At 39.3% G+C, this 17,474-nt stretch overlaps 1 protein-coding gene across 18 annotated transcripts in view; it reads right to left on the reverse strand.

Annotated features, from left to right (window-relative positions):
- Positions 1-402: 402 nt before the first annotated feature.
- Positions 403-17,474, reverse strand: part of LOC134204977 (complexin) — a 1,044,191-nt gene continuing 1,027,119 nt past the window's right edge. For 17 of the 18 annotated variants that reach the window (XM_062679818.1, XM_062679815.1, XM_062679824.1 and 14 more), the window contains 2 exons: positions 16,594-16,620; positions 403-4,715 (listed from right to left, as the gene is read on the reverse strand). In XM_062679818.1, the coding sequence (XP_062535802.1) occupies positions 4,642-4,715; positions 16,594-16,620 (101 nt within the window). In that variant the 3' untranslated portion in view covers positions 403-4,641. The remainder of the gene's footprint in view (positions 4,716-16,593; positions 16,621-17,474) is intronic. The other variant, XM_062679826.1, reaches the window with a different exon arrangement.

The following is a 17,474-nucleotide window of genomic DNA, read 5'->3' on the forward strand; positions in this document are numbered from 1 at the left end:
AAGCAACATCTTCATATACTTACACATAATAGAATTCAAAATACCTAAGGTATTTGTCCTTATTTTTACCCTATTTGTGGTCTACTTTAGTTATCGTATGTTGGAGCAGCATTCTTCGGGTGAGTCCGGTTACATCGTCGACCAGCCTTTTTTAGTCAGGCTGATGCTCCTACCGGTCGACGACACGTGGAGTAGAAATACGGACAAACAGTCTACCACAAGCAGACAACAGTTAGAGATAACATCGACACAGATATTAATAGCGGAAAACAACAGCTAACAGGTGAGATGTTTCGAACAGTTATCAACGCATACACACATACGCCATTCTACTCATTCGCACACATACGAGCGCACAGGAAGGACACAGATTGGTAAAGAAAACACAGAAACAACATCAAAGACGCTTTTCGGTTTATTTTCATTCTGGGGGAAATGGTTGGATGTGTTTGCTTGCTTCTTCTCTTAATCCTTTTCATTTTGGGTACTCTCTATGTACGGAAAGTTATTTTTTTCTGCAGTTATTTTGCATTGTTTGTGTTTTTGTTTTCTTCTTGATATTTTATTCTCAATTTAGCTCTGAACTGCGGTCTTCTCCTATTTTCTATTATAATTTTCAGTTATTTTCAGCTTTGTTTTCCTTAAGGGATTGCTAAGAGTATAGCCACGTGCGGGATAACTGAAAGTCCCGTGTCAGGCATCATTGCTTTTGTTACGATGTATCGGTTGTATTGTGTAGGAGTTGTGGTAGAACTTAGATCGATCTGGTATTTGGGATGAAAATGTAAAAGAACTGTGGAACTTATAAGTGTAGGTGTAGACTTGATTCAGTTTTAAAGTGTATTAGTTTTCGGTTGTCGTCTGACGAGAGCTTCTTAATTTTTAGTAGTTAGGTTAGATATTTGTTTTTAAGTAGAATATTGCGATATAGAATCCTTTAGAATGTTTTTACTCTAGATGGGCAATGTCTAATGATGGTTGTGGAATAACTAACAAGGGAGCACTAAATCAGAGGTTGCAACTCTAGGAATAAAATTAACAATGTTTAAATTTTACCTTTCAATGTGCATTTCTAGATTTTGGTTCAATGTCTCTAGATATTGATATCAACCTCTCAATCGGGTTGTAGCTAAAGGGATATAAGCTACTGTAAATGGCTTTACTGTTCAACAGCATAACTGGATAACGCTCATCAACATTTGGTTCTGATAAATAGTCACACTAAAGCTTTTCTTCAATTTTGTCGTACTGGTGGCCATTCCGGATGTATTCTGAATTACCGTCAATAATTTCGATACATCTGCGCCCAAAGTTCTAGTATTGATCAATGGATAAATGTGAGCTCAATGACTATGGGCACATGATAAAACCAATCACGTCTCAAGTCCCCTGAAATTCCATTCTTTCATTCTTCTCGCAACTCCTGATAATACTTTTCTACTTGCACTTTGTTCGTTATGATATTTTTTTTAAATATATTTAATGTTTTGCCGTTCCTCCTCCTTTATGGTAATAATAATTGACACACATATTGTATTAGAATGTTTCTTGTTTTCTTATTTCGCTCGAGCTATGGTTGTGAATCGCTGTTTTTGAAGTGCGAGAAGAACTCGCACCAGCTAATGGTAGTGAGATCTTTTGCTGAAAACACGACAACACGAACGGTCAGTTCCTGTGTCAGTCGCATATTCCAACGATGTTCTCTATATATGGCCGATAAGTGGGATACCTGTGATGAAAAATGTAGTTTTTGATGGAAATGTGTCATGGGTACCGCTGAGGTGTTGAGACAATGAAAACAAATAAAACAGAGTTTTAACAGTTTTTTGTGTTTTATTTTTTAATGTGTAACTTTTTCATTTAATTCTCTTCAACAATTATAAACAAACGTTGTCTTGGTTTCACTTCCGCTTAACTGCCGTTGCAGGATTATTCGATCGGGTTCTTCCTTGTCTGGGTTTACAATGTGAAAGCTGTGTCTATGATTTAGGTACACTGTGAATTCGAAACAGAGTTTTTTTTTTCTATTTTGAAGCTAATGGAGAAACGCTGTTACGCGTTTCTTTGTCGAAGAAATTTTGCCGTGTTCGGAAACCTGCGTTTGGCTGTGATGGGTAAAGGTTTTCTGATGAAGTACATAAAGTAACAGAATAGTAGACTTTGTTTAAGTCAAGCCGTTTTTTTATGAGAGTCTTGTTTGTTTTCAATAGTTAGGAAGAGAATCTGAGTGTTTTGAAGATAAATGTTAAGAGATTATGAGTTTTTCCGCTAATTTCATTCAATATTTGCTTTCGTTTTCTGCTAATTAATGATTTCTAACGATAGGATAGAGAGATAAACATACTGTTTGTTTTCGTTTACTAGCTGTAATGTGTAGTTGTTTTTGTTGTTGTGATTGGTTGTCAACATATCAACAGATAAAACCGTTTGAGTTTCGCTGCTGTCAGTAGATTAACGTATTTGCTTTTTGCTTTTGTTATCAATACATTTACTACTAGCGACACGACATCAATGAGCGCGACATAAACATTCAACAGAATATGAAGGGTGCAGTAAGAGAATGAAGTTTGTTTCTGTTGAGTAGACGCGTAGAGCTTGCTGACAAAATCAGTATCCATGCAATTCGAAACAAAGAAGAATATACATTGAGGTTCTGAGTACCTTTTTGCGAGTAATTTCCAGAAGAAGATATGAAATTGTCCAACATCAAAAGAGCCTTGCCCTCTGGAACGTCTGCCTGTTGTACCAAATATTCAAAATGACAGTTCAGCAGTGTTGCCAATCGTTCAGACATATACAGGCTCGTCTGATTTGAACGAAATATAATGACTATTTGCGAAAAGAAATTTTCGAAACAAAATTGAGAAAAACGAAGCACAGTTATGCCTACATATGCTTGTTGTATTACGACACGGATCAAAGTCAGATGACAGGGTAAGATAAAGTAGGGATTGTTTCACCCAAAGAATTAGAATAATAAGCATCGAATGTATGGGGTGCACTTTAGGTGTTGATTTTTCTTTGTTCAAAGAGACTGGATCTGGTCTCGAAGTGCACTTGGAAAAAACGTTTTTTGAAACACATCAATTATATGGCGATGATAACCGCATTTTGCTTCTTTTCTGGCTCGTGAGCTGGGAAATTGGATGAACGATTGCTTAATTGCTTTCACTATTTAACCTCACCAAAAATTAATACACCTTTTGAACATTTTTCTTCAAACAAAATTCAATTAGTAACAGTAAATAACCAGTAAAAACAGCCAATGTGACCAGTTCAGATTTTTGCTCTTCTAAACGGCACGAATGAACAACTGGAACATCCGGCACTGTGTCTTCTTGTGTCTCAGTAGAGTTATTTTATCTAAGAATTGTTTCGAGTACACGTGCATGTTTTTTTTTTGTTCAACCAGAGGCGAATAACTTTGCTTTATTACACTTGTCCAACTGTCAACGAATTTAAGCTAAATATATAAGACTCGTATTAACGCTAAGATTTTTTCTCTCTCAATTTAGTTCGAATTATCGCTCTAATGTGCATTCTTTTTTCTAATTTTTTTTCTTCGGGATGGCGCATGCCTTTTATGTCCACCTCTAAAAACCGTTTGCGAACTAAATTCCAAAACGGGACCTAAGAACGCGAGAATTTCCTTCCTCTGGATCGTCGGCACAACCTCTCTGTTCGCGATGCTGGTCTCGGTTTCAACTACAAACAATCATGCTGTATCACAAATGCTTGTCGCTTGTCCATTGGTTTTCGTTCCTGGTGGATCCTTGCCAGTTTGTATTCCTATCCCTTTTTGTTTCTACTAATTCAAAGCGGCGAAGCGATTCTGGTTCGTCCGGTTGCTTCATTCAACTCCTTCGCATCAACGAAAAACGGTTTCGAACGGAAAGACCCGAAATCGAAAAGGTAAATGTTTTTCATTTTTGTTTTTTACTTGTTTCTTGTTTTTGAATAATCACATTTTTTCACTTTTTTCTTAATCAGTTGATTCACCTGGGTGTCCCTATTTAACAATGTATTTTCAATCTGTTCTCTATTATGTATCGTTTTTTTTTGTTTTTCAATGAACTGACATGAGCTTTTTCATTTGTGTTTTAATGTTTCCATGATGTGATTTGAGAAATGATCATTATGCGTTTACTTTTTCTATTTGTGTTTGGTGGAGGATGGTGATGATGCTGCTTGTGTCGTTGTCGCTTGTTACTGTTGATGTTGATGTAGCGGCGCTTCGTGGTGTACACATACTCATATTGCAATTCACGCTTCAAACGGTGTCGATGATGGTTGAGTTTCTGTTGCTCATCTGGATTGCCTGTCGTTAGTTGCATGTTTTCGGTTGTGATTGTGTGGTGGTGGTGACCGGTGGTGATAAATGTTTGCTTATATATTACGGTTTTTCATTTTTTTCTGTTGCTTTTCTCTTTTGAATTTTTCAATTTAAAACTTTACATTTAAATACTTTTTTGTTTTAATTATTGGTTTTTCATGTGTTTTCACTTCTTTTAAATAATTTCTATTTTGTTTTTTTTTTGTTCTATAATATTTGCATTCTGCTTATTTTTGTTATTCCTTTTTTATTTCTTTAAATTAGAGTTAATATTATTGAATATACTGCTGAATACGGATGATGCATAATCACTGTAAGGAGCATTTTCCCTCGATCTGCGTTTTGATCTCGTTTACCTGCGTCTCTATGGAGTTTTTCAACTCTGCACGATTCCATCGATGGCAGGTAGTGATGTTATTGTTGTTGTTGTTAGTAGTTGTTAGCGAATGGAAATGAAATGAGAAAGAAAAACACCAAATTGTGTATGTTAGTTTGTGGTTGAATAAGTTGATTATTTTCATAGAGACAAAGGACTAATTATATGCTAGTGAATTCATAGTAGAAGATTGATTATTCAAAGAAGAAGAAAAGATGGTCATTTTTGTAAGGTGTATATTTGTCTATTATATGTCATTATTTCTAGTGTTAATGTGAGCCACTCTCCAAAATTGATGTATGCAAGTCAAGACTCGAGAGTGCGAGACACTGAGGTTACCATTACTTGGAGCTGAAATGCGTAGATCTGCGCGATGCAATTATCATCCATATATGCCGTGCACTTGCCGTTTGATAAATGTAACGCATTCTAGATGTCGAATATCTGCTGTTAGTTGATGACAAATGCATTCGAAGTGTAATTGAACAACGCAGTTTTTTAATAGTTTGCCGTTTTGATTAAGGATATATTATTAGGACTAAGTAGTACGAACGTCTCTCTGAACTCTTATAAGAGACTGGCCCCCCTTTGAAGCATTACTTTCTGGTTGTACCGAAGGGACGATGGGCTTGGCGGCAATGGAAACGGTTTAGCTGGTCGGGGATGCAGCCCTGCCTCCCTCATTGGAGGTGGCCCCTAACCCAGCACTTCCTGGTCAACCCAGGATGTCTGTTGAGCAGATTCCCCCTCCATTGTTTAGGAAGAAAAAAAAAAAAAAAAAAACTCTTATAAGAGAAGTCAAAACATCGTTTTAGCATAAATATATCAAACTTTTCACATTATATATGGCTTATGGTATATGGCTTAAAATTTAGCCTATTATGCTGTGGTTGGGCAAATTTATCTTTGTAAATCTTCATATATTGAATCTATAGCCAAAATTATGCCACCAAACGGCATGCTTACTATTAGTTATTATGCCAAGTAGTTAAAACCAACAATAATTGTACCCAATCTGTTATTTGAGCCATTTAAAATCTCGAGCGAAATGGACTTAATGCTTAATGTTCGGTAAAATTCATTATTCTTTGCTCTGATGGTGGATGCTTTTTCAGCTAATGGGGCTATGGTCCCGTTAGAAGCCAATTTCAAGCCAGGGTGTTATCGATCATTTAGTAATTTGTGTTTGATCATTTAGTAGTTTGGCAATAGCCCATTCCAAAAGCTGAATTTCAAAATGTGTTGCATGGTGGACTTCTAGTGCGAAGGTTTTTCTACAACTCTGCCCAATGGTTCGTTGTTTGAATTCCACTAGTAACGGAGTTTTAGCAATAGTTTTAGTAACTTAGTTTAAATGATGATGAAATATCTCCGCTATTACTTGAATTCTAAACACTAACCATTAGGAAGAGTTGTAAAAAACCTTTACACTAGAAGTCCAGAAAACAACATATTTTGAAATTCATTTTCTGGAATGAGTTATTGCCAAACTACTAAATGATCGAACGCAAATTACTAAATGATAGATAACATCCTTGATCACCGGAATGAATTGGTCACAACGTTGAGCGATCCTAAATTAAACATGAAGATTTTTTAAACTTTTCTGTAACTCAGTTTATACAAACAATTACATTTGAAAAATATGCATTATTGTTACGTGGTACATAATATGCAACAAAACGTTTTTGTTCTATGTACGCAACATGGTAGTCCGAAGCACCTTCTTTCCCCGCAAAAATATACACAAGGCCACATGGAGATCACCTAACCAAGAAATGGAAAACCAAATCGTCCAAGTTCTAATCGACGGTAAATTCTTCTCTGACATCACGAACGTCCGCACTTACCGCAGTGCGAATATTGAACCCGACCACTACCTCGTTGCAGTATGCCTGCGCTCAAAACTCTCGACGGTGTACAACACGCGTCGGAGTCGGACGCCGCGGCTTAACATTGGGCGGCTACAAGACGGTAGACTAGCCCAAGAATACGCGCAGCAGCTGGAAGTGGCACTCCCAACGGAAGAGTAGCTAGGCGCAGCCGTCTCTTGAAGATGGCTGGAGAGATATTCGATCCGCCATTGGTAGCACCGCAACTGCTGCACTTGGCACGGTGCCCCCGGATCAGAGAAATGACTGGTATGACGGCGAATGTGAGCAGTTAGTAGAAGAGAAGAATGCAGCATGGGCGAGATTGCTGCAACACCGCATGAGGGCGAACGAGGCACGATATAAACGGGCGGGGAACAGACAACACTCGATTTTCCGTAGGAAAAAGCGCCAGCAGGAAGATCGAGACCGTGAATAGACGGAGCAACTGTACTGCGCTAATAACACACGGAAGTTCTATGAGAAATTAAACCGTTCAAGTAAGGGCCACGTGCCACAGCTTGATATGTATAAGGACATAAACGGGAACCTTCTTACGAACGAGCGTGAGGTGATCCAAAGGTGGCGGCAGCACTACGAAGCACCTGAATGGCGATGTGGCAGACGAAAATGGCGGTATGGTGATGGACCTGGGAGAACCCGCGCAGGACATAATTCTACCGGCTCCAGATCTCCAGGAAATCCATGAGGAGATTGGCCGGCTGAAAAACAACAAAGCCCCTGGGGTTGACCAACTACCAGGAGAGCTATTTAAACACGGTGGTGAGGCACTGGCTAGAGCGCTGCACTGGGTCATTACCAAGATTTGGGAGGAAGAAGTTTTGCCGCAGGAGTGGATGGAAGGTGTCGTGTGTCCCATCTACAAAAAGGGCGATAAGCTGGATTGTAGCAACTCCCGCGAAATCACATTGCTGAACGCCGCCTACAAGGTACTCTCCCAAATGTTATGCAGTCGACTAGCACCAATTGCAAGGGAGTTCGTGGGGCAGTACCAGGCGGGTTTTATGGGCGAACGCTCCGCCACGGACCAGGTGTTCGCCATTCGCCAACTACTGCAGAAATGCCGCGAATACAACGTACCCACACATCATCTATTCATCGAATTCAAAGCCGCATATGATACAATCGATCGGGATAAGCTATGGCAGCTAATGCACGAACACGGATTTCCGGATAAACTAACACGGTTGATCGGACCCTCCGTAGACTGCGTGGCTGACGACGTGTAGCCATGGACCGAGCTGAATGGAGAAGAATCTTATATACCGCACAGGCCACTTCGGCCTTAGTCTGAATAAATGAAATAATGTATTGCAGCATTTGCAGCATTCTTTGGTTCTTTGTTTCCAATTACCGAACACGGGTTGCAATGCAATGTTAATGAAACATTGATCCGAATTCGAATATTTTTGACATCTTCATGCAACTTTTTTGTGCTTTGATGTTTTGTCAATGCTTTTAATGAAACTGAATGAAAACAAGGGGCTTTTTAGAAGATGTTGCGCGTTGATGTTGTTGGACTCAAGGACAGGAATCTTTTTGGCTGTAACTTTTTTTGTTTTTCAACATTTTTTTCACAACTTTCACCAAAAGAAGAGGAATTTATTCAAGCTTTAGGAGTTTATGGGTTTCCAGCATTGAGCACTTCGTTCCAATCGACTTATTTCTATGAATTGATGTAATGTCTGTATGTGAGTGTATGTACACAAAAATGTGAGACACACTTCTTGGTACCAGTGGTGCAATTTATCAACAATGCTTGCTGAGTGTGAATCTTTTGTTTTGTATTTTTCTCTGCTCCTCTTTGCCTATGACGGTGCCTTTCAGTCAGAAAGACAAAGCAGGAGTAGCTTAGCTAACTCGGTTTGCCAACAGCGGGCTGAAGCTGATGATCATTCGGCACAAATTTCCTGTCAGTGTCTTTCAAGTGATAGTATTCACCCATGCATTTATATAGGGCCGTCGCATTCACGCAGCAGCGAGTGAACTGAATGGATTATCACTGCGGGCTGCGTGTGCAATGAGAATATATAAGAGAGCGTGAGAGTAAATCGTAGATTTGGGAAGATCCATTAATTACGTAACGCTAAAATTGGGCATTTTCAACCCCCCCCCCTATGTCACACTTTTTGTATGAAACGTCTGAAAATTTTGTATGGATCGTCACACTTTGGCCAACCCCCCCTCCCCCCTCAAAGCGTTACGTAATTTGTGGATGCTCCCTTTCCCCTCTTGGGAAAAAATGTTGCAAAAGGCAGTTTTTTTGAAAACTAAAACGAAATACAACCAAATGAAGCATCCACCGGATATAATTATGTTTTCGCTATTGGATGATGTAGTTTTGAAACAAAAATACTTCTCCCATCCATCTGGAGACTGCTTTTTCTCCTCGGTGGGTGGCTTTATTACTGGGGGTGGTACGAGCACGTGGCTGTCTTTCTCGTCAATGACTGGATGACGGTAATTTGAGCTTTATCTTTTGATGGATTTTGGAGATTTATATATCAATCGCCTCAGAAACTGTCCAGCTATTTAACAATTTCTTTGAAACTTTTGGTTATTTATGATAAACTATTGAAAGTTTCAATTCTTGTCCTACCCAGTAAAAATATCAGAACTAACCGTTCATGCATTCCCAACATGGCGATCAGAATAATGTGAGGTTCGGGCCTTTTGACGTCATTTCGGTTCGAGGATCCACGGCGAGCGGGAACGGCGCGGCGGGAACGGAGAGCGGACAATGGAAGTGGTCCCAGCATCGAATACGCTGTTTTCTGCATCTGTAGCGGCAAACGGACTATCGCCGGCGTCATGGGCACTCCAGTGAAATTTTCTCGCATGGTTTTGAACAGCAGAAATTGACTTCGGCAGCGGAATCTCAAGAGCGCGTCGGACTATTGGGTGATTGCTGCTAGTGATTCAGAAGGCGCATTATTAGAAATTGAACCAAAATTCTATACAAGGGAAGGGTAAGCCTGGACGATTCGGATTCAAAGTGAAAATTGACAGCAGTTGCATCTGTAGCATTTCAGCGGCAAACTATCGAGTGGAAACGAATGAAACTTTCTCGAATGGTTCTGCTGTAGTTAATTGGGAACTCTCATTACTGAACATAAATAGGTTCTTCTTAGTACATCAATTTTATAGAAGAAAAGTTTGAGCCTAGACAACTTTTCATCAAAGTATATACATCATAACAGCAGAAATTTCATTTCGGCTGCAAAATCACAAGCTCATTGTGAGCGATTGCTGTTAGTGCTTTGGAAGGCGCATTATTGGGAATCAATCGGTTCCTCGGAACCAATACAAGGGAAGGTTAAGCCAGGACGAATTTAGTTCAAAGTGATAATTAATCGATTGGCGACAGCAGAAAAATGCCGTCCGTAGCAGAATCAAAACGGCACGTCAGGAGGAAATGCAATAAAAGTTTATTCACATGAATGACATTAGTATCGGTAGATTACCGCGGGAATGTGAAATTTTATTTCAAGATTCTGATTTGGATTTTTTACTGCTAGTACTTTTTACAGTGGAAAATGATTCTGTTCTTTTCAGAACTAAAATTTTATCACAAGCGTGGGTCAGAGGAAAAGACTGCCAAAATTTATTCGTATGCAGAAATGTACTGCATTGCGCTGCTGCCACGAACGGCAGCGGAACATGCAACCGATAGTCTGAATGTTGCGAACCAAAGCGGCTCGCGCGCGCGGAAAAGCAACTTTATTATAGTCGAAAATTTAAACCCTCTAGACCCGCCCCTTTGGTGGGTGTTATGGTTGCATATCATATTCGTACTCATACCGATTAACAAAAAGTCGGGACTGATGCGCATGAAGAATTGATTACAAGAAAGCTGCGTACGCGAGCCATTTCTATCGCAACATTCGGACTATCATCGGTTACTTTTTCCGCGGTGTTCTGTGGCAGTGGAGTACATGCAAGCATGCGAATATTTTTTTGCAGCTTCTCGCTCTGATATGCGCTCGTAATAATTCTACTACCGACGGAAAATTTCTGCCGATTATGATTTGCACATTGGAGAAAATTTGTCTCGGTTTAACCTTCTTTGGTTCTGAAAAGAACCTAATTATTTTCCATAATGTGCCTAAACCAGTCACTAATAGCAACAAAACCAAATCAGAATCTTGAGCTTAAATTTCGTATTACTGATGTCATCCATGCGAATAATGTTTTGCAGCTTCTCCCTCTGACGCGCGGCAACTATCTGCCGTCATCAAGCGATTAATATGCACTTTGAACAAAACTCGTCTCAGCTCAATCTTCCCTTGTATAGAATGTTGGTCTTGAGAAGAACCGAATAATTTTCAATAATGTGTGATTGTGATTCGTAAACACTAACAGCAAACTCTAGATAATTCCGATCCTCACGAAGGAAGTCTGGTATTCCATGAACCCCCTGCTTCATTGACAGATCAAATGTGTCAATCGGAAATGAGCTTACCTCCAGCGTCATATACCAGTGGTAAATACTCATGAAACGATATTGAAGGTTTTGTTCATGCAGCTTCTCGAAGTTGTTAATAACCAATGGATTGAGAACCTCACAACGGAGGAGAAACCGGAGCGATAATTCCGCGAAACGATCTCTCAGAGGAAGTACTCCCGTAAGTACTTCTATACTCATCGTATGAGCCGAATTCATACAACCTAACGCGATACGAAGACAACGGTACTAAATCCGTTGAAGCGATGTGCTTTACTACAGGTGTGGCCCAAACCATTAAGTAGTATTTGTTCAACGAATTTTCGCTCTTTTGAGAGAGAAACTCTCAGCTGGGCTGCCGAAGATGGCCGAGTGCGACCGAATGTGACGTCACGTCTGGCATACTCAGTACATTTTTTATAACAGACGTGACGTTTCACTCCGCCCGCCCACTGTGGGTGGCAATGTTTTGGTTATTTTTTCGACTAATACAGACATATAGGACTTTGGCCCACACCTTTACTGAAGCACATCGCCGTTGAAGCTTCAGCATGTGAGTTTTCGTTGCGGACTGGGATCAGATGTTACCGTATTCGAGACGAGCCAGCCTCGGGCTGAAAGTCTCGGTAATAAGGAATAAAAAAAGATACCGTATTCGAGAACCGACAGAATTGTATTTCGATACAACTTGATGAGATCTTCGAGGTGCGCTCCCCACCATGTTCCGATTATTGTTCGCATGAAATTGATTCGTTTCTGGCATTTTTGTGTCAGATACACAATGTGCTTCCCGAAGGTGCTTTTCGAGTCGAACTATGAGTGCTATGAGTGATTGTCTTACCCACCAGTTGAAGCGAGGACTTAGCCGGCTTTTTGAAAAGACAACCATCTCTGTTTTCTCCGGAGGAAATTCGATACCTTTACCTCGATGCTTTAAAGCCCAAGTAGACAAATTATTGTCCAAAGTATCTTGCAATAGTCCTTGCAGTTCAATCGCTGTTGATCCCGAAACAAATACAACAAAATCATCTGCAAGCTGTCTCAACGAGCAATTTGGCATGAGACATTCATCAATTCTTCTTGAACTGGACTTCGAGCGCGAAGTACCGTTTGTGAAGGACGATCGATCCGTGTATCCAGAATTCCTTAAACACGGAGGATTTCTCACGATAGAGCCGTGTGTACGCGGTGTCCCACCACAGACTATGTGGTTTCCTACGAACCGAAGCTCCTGGCATCGGCCGGCGTATTGTGCATGGAGAGCGCTGTCAATAACCAACTGAGATAGAAACCGGTACTCTTGCCGTGGTGGAAGTGTTTCTATCGACTGTATACCATCATTGATGGCCTCCCCAACCCAATCGATGTGCTTTGTGCGGTCATATGAGAGGTTGATAGATTGACGGATTGATTATGTCCATTGGAAATCAAAACTTTGATCGGTAAGTGATCACTACCATGGGGATCTTGGACCACCTTCCAAGTACAGTCCAACAATAATGGGCTCGAACAAATGGAAAGATCTAGACAGCTATCTCTTGCTGGAGGTGCCACTCGTGTAACTTTTCCTGTATTCAAAATTGGCATATTGAAGTCATCGCAGAGGTCGTATATCATTGTTGAACGGTTGTCGTCGTACAGTTCCCCCCAGCCAGTTCCGTGGGAGTTAAAATCTCCCAAGAGGAACAATGGCTCGGGCATAACCGAGCAGATGTGTGAGGGATCTTTACGAGATATCGCGGTGTTTGGAGGAAGATATATCGAGGCGATACTGAGGTCTTTTCCTCGGATAGTCACCTGACATGCAACAGCTTCGGGGCATGACATCGAAGCAAAATAGACTCTATAGAAGGAGTTCTGTTTTTTTTATCCTTAAAAGCACCCCTCCATATGGATTTGCCCGATCGAGGCGAATGATGTTAAAATCGGAAAAAAATAAGGTTTACGTCTGGTGTTAGCCATTTAAAAATATCTAATTTTTCGGAAGAATACTTCGACAGTTCCACTGTAGAATCGAAATCATATGAGCCTCGCGCCTTCTTTATTGTTTATAAGAAAATTGCTTTACATGGATGACATTCGTAACAGTCAAGTGAGTCTTTCTTTCAAGATTCTTATTAGTTTTTTTTTTGCTGTTTGTGATTAGGAATGCGCATTATTTAAAATAAATCTCGCTTAACTTTTCAAAAGGACCTAAGTAACATTTTTGTCATGAATTAATTTGAGTACTGCAAACGAAAGCTTTCATGTTTTTTCTGTGTTCTGCGCTATTCAAATTAGTTCATGAGAAAAAAGTTACTTAGGTCCTTTTGAAAAGTTAAGCGATAAATCTGTTCTTTGAAAGAAACAAATTTGGTTCGGTCAGAGGGATGTCAGAACGTCTGTGACTGCATGACTTTCGGGCAGTACAACTTTCCCACTGACACTCCGACTATTCGCCGACCGAACCAAATTTCCTGGAGGCGGAGTCTAAGTTGTACAACATATCGGATCGTGTATGGGGCCCTATAAGAGAAAGGCGGAGCAGCTTGATTCTTTCGATTACTTTTCCTGTTTAAACTGCCATTGTATTCCATAGAGATTTCTTGAGTGTTTGATTAAATTCATTGTATTTTGTAGAAACCTTAACATTTGCGACTGTATTTTGTAATTTCAAAGCTCTCAAGTTTGGCTTAAATTTAAATAATAAAACACAATAACAAGCAATTACAAAAAAAGTCATACGATTTTCTCATAAATCTAGTCACATACATCCATCAAAATTGTTTTACATTTATTTTCCGTAACGAGCACGATTGGAATCCGATGAAAAAGAAATATTGAACTTCCCAATGTCAATAAATCACAAACGGAACTCAACTGCTCAGACGGAGTTTTGCACCCATTCCTCATTGAGACATGCTAATGACATTTAAATAACAGACTCTTGTGTGACGGCTCGATTTATGCCATTGGTAACATCACAAATAGATGATTAGAGTGGTTGAGCCTCATCAGGAAGTTATTACAGCATACTAGAAAATAAAATTTTGGAACTGCTTTACGAATTGTTTACAGTTTTTTTTAATTACATTTTAATTTTAATTAGGGGAACGGTTCGTCACTTCATACCATAGCTCCTATTTCAATCCCATCAAAAACAAAGCAATGAAAAGGAATTTGGTTTGTTTTTTTTATTTTTGTGATTTTTTTTACCAGTGAGCACGATTGTTAGCAAAAAGAAGCGACGAGATTGGTGCTGTATTTCTTTATTTTGCGATGAGATGAATATATGTTCAGTGAGATGGAAAATGGAACAGTTCCCCTAGGTAGTTTTTATTTCAATTTAAATTTGGTAAACCCCTACATCGTCTGCACACCCTTATAACGCATGTTGCAGGAAACCCGGCTGCATATCCTGTAACACTTTGATCTGTGACTGTGACTTTTTGCTTTCACCTGAAGCATCATGTATAGGTATAAATGCTCGCACAACGAGTAGACATCTGTGACTGAAGTTTATTACTCGGATCGAAGTATGGCTTTTGCTGGAGCCTAATTGGGAGGCTTCATCCTGATGCCAGCAGAGCCCAAGCAGACTGACAAGGATTGACTGTCTGAAAGCTGACGGCACCATCTGCCGCCGAATGGGGGAGGCAAAACCAGACGACGACGATGACGATTTGAAGATGGGTGCGACACTCAATTAAAAGCCAAATCGAATTCAGGGGCTCTTCTCAGGATGGTACAGAGGTGGAATGAGGCTGCTAACCGGGCTTACCCATATTTAGATGGTGGAAAGGATGTGGGGTGATAACACAAATAAACACACTTACGGCTCTCGGAGTGGGACGGACGGCTGTAACGAAGTTGGTACAACTGCGTGGTTTTATGGGGAGGGAAATGTTTGATTTCGTCAAAGGAACTACGGTTCACATTGACACAATCATGTCAAACACACATCAATTAGAAACCGGAAGTTGGCTTCGCTGCTGAAACGCACGTGTTGGGCTCGTCGATCGATTGCGGAGTAGCGTTTGTTATTTCCGTCTACATTTAGGCTCGCCGGTGTGGATTTGAGAGTGGCTCTTGGACGTGATTAGATGCCGATGATGGGCAGGGTAGACCATCAACGTTAATTGCTGCTGAGTTGTTGTTCTTTCGTATGTTTGTCTGTTGGGATTGTGTTTCTGATATGTGTTGGGTAACACTTTTCTGTTTCCGAGAGATATAGTACTCTTGTTTGTGTTGGACAAACGTTGAAAATAGTTTAGGAAATATAACGAGTATTCATAGACGCGAACAATGCTATTCGGGGTACACGTGGGGGAGGGGTTGCATTCACAAACTGTTAAACGGAGTAACTAATAGTTGAAATTTGTGACATTCAAACAAATAGTAGAGAAGGGGTGTTGGGTCGGCAGTTTAGTAGCAAGAGGTGTGATATTGAGAAGAATGACCACTTTCAAAGAAAGTGCTGCCATCGGTCTAGCATTCACCGCGCGTTAATTATGATTGCTTCGTTTCTGTTAATGTTCCAGCGTTCGTTAATAAGCAGCACATGGAACTCTCTTTCTCTTTCAGTATGTTCCGACGCTGATGATTAAGTCATTTGGAATAGGAAAACTATCGCGGTTTTTCATACGAATTAAAGACGAAAAAAAATAGAAAACTCAGATTAGATTCATTTCCGTTTCATGGCGATATATCAAACGTATTCTCAACCAGAGTAATAATTTCTGACCATTAAAGAGTGATCGACTTTTAGTGGGCGCACTTTCTTTGAGATTTTTATTTATGTTTGTAGGTTATCATAAATAGTAATGTGCTAAAAAGTGTTAACTGGAGAGCAGAATGATAAGTCTTAAGTTGGTTTCTTGTTTTTGTTAGTATTCTGCTGTTTTGCAAGTTTTGTTTTCTGGCAACATTAGTAACCATAAGTGGTAGTATTTTCAAATGGGGACCATGTTTAGTATTTGAATTGAATTGGGTTGATACTTGTTTGTCTTATGTGGCGTGGTTGATTGAACTGTTGTTTGACATAGCTGGGCATAAAAGGACAGAGGATAGTTCACATGTATTTGAAAGAGAAAGAGAGGTGTAGTAGAATAAATTTTTTAATTGTATTTAAATATCCTAATTCTGGGACTCATACAGCTAACAAATTTGGATCACTATAAATGCGCTAGAAGAAACGAAACAACTAACATCATGGGGAAGTTAAAAAATAGAAGTGATTTCTATTGTTAAAAAAGAACACCAGAGGCAGCACGATTTGCTTTTCGGAGCAACAAATTTGTCTAAGCTAGTTCATGTTGAGTGTGTGTTAATATGAGCAACAATTGAATTCTTGCTATAGGTAGAACCATCAAACATTTACAAACTGTTTTCCCACAATCGTTAGGAATGCACACCATATATAATTATACTTCGAGATTTATATGTTTCTGTATCGTTAACACGGAATTTATGCTAAATTCGATTTATCTACTAAAGTGGTTCGCACTGTTGCAAGAATTATTTGGTAAGCTTTTGAAAGTGATACATTACGCAATATCTTGCTACTTACTTCTATTACCGCTTGACGGATCGCCATCTACAAGAGGTGAGGGGATCGGTTTGAATTTATCGTGAATGGTGAACATTAAAATGTTTTTTTTTGTTTTTCTGATGATTTTCTAAACAGGAGTTTGTGAAGGATTGATATCAAATGGAATAATGTACATTCTGGGAAGCGAAATGTATGGATCGAAATTAAAAATATGACTTGAAAGAATGTCTACCAATTTGGGATATGGTTGTTTACAGATCTCTGTGATTGTGATTTGTTGTTAAACGATAGCATATATTATGGCTTTCTCTATCATCAAATGCGGTTGCTATTGGAAAATTAGGTCATACAGACTTATGCTTTGCACATAGCAGCAATAATATGAGGAAATTGTATCTGTTTTAATGTCAAGTTTACTATTTATATAAATTATTGTCGAAAATGCCACAAAACGTTTGATAACAAGCTTTTACATAGTTTTATCTAATCTTCTCTCTATTATACTGACAAATATTCAAGTGCATATTATAAACAAATTATGTTTTTACCCAAAATTTGAAAGGGACATCCAGAGCAGGATCAAAGTACTAAATAACAAGATGTGGGATGAACTTGTTTGAGATAAGAGCTAAACGAACGCACATTAATATAAAATATTTTCTCCGTAATATTATGGATGAGAACAAACCAATATCTCTAGATGTTTTTTTTACCCAAATTTTGTATCTGTTTTATATTAGGAAGCTTAATAAAAAATTGAACTGTTTGTTTATCGAATTTATTGCTTTAATGACATGAGCACGCAGCTTCGCCTGAAATGAATGTGACGTTTGTTTTAATTTAATTAATATGATTTAATAAATGTTAACTGATTTCGTACCCGAGCCATTACTGTACGG

Source organism: Armigeres subalbatus, chromosome 1 (assembly GCF_024139115.2).
Source record: "Armigeres subalbatus isolate Guangzhou_Male chromosome 1, GZ_Asu_2, whole genome shotgun sequence".
Lineage (NCBI taxonomy): Eukaryota > Metazoa > Arthropoda > Insecta > Diptera > Culicidae > Armigeres > Armigeres subalbatus.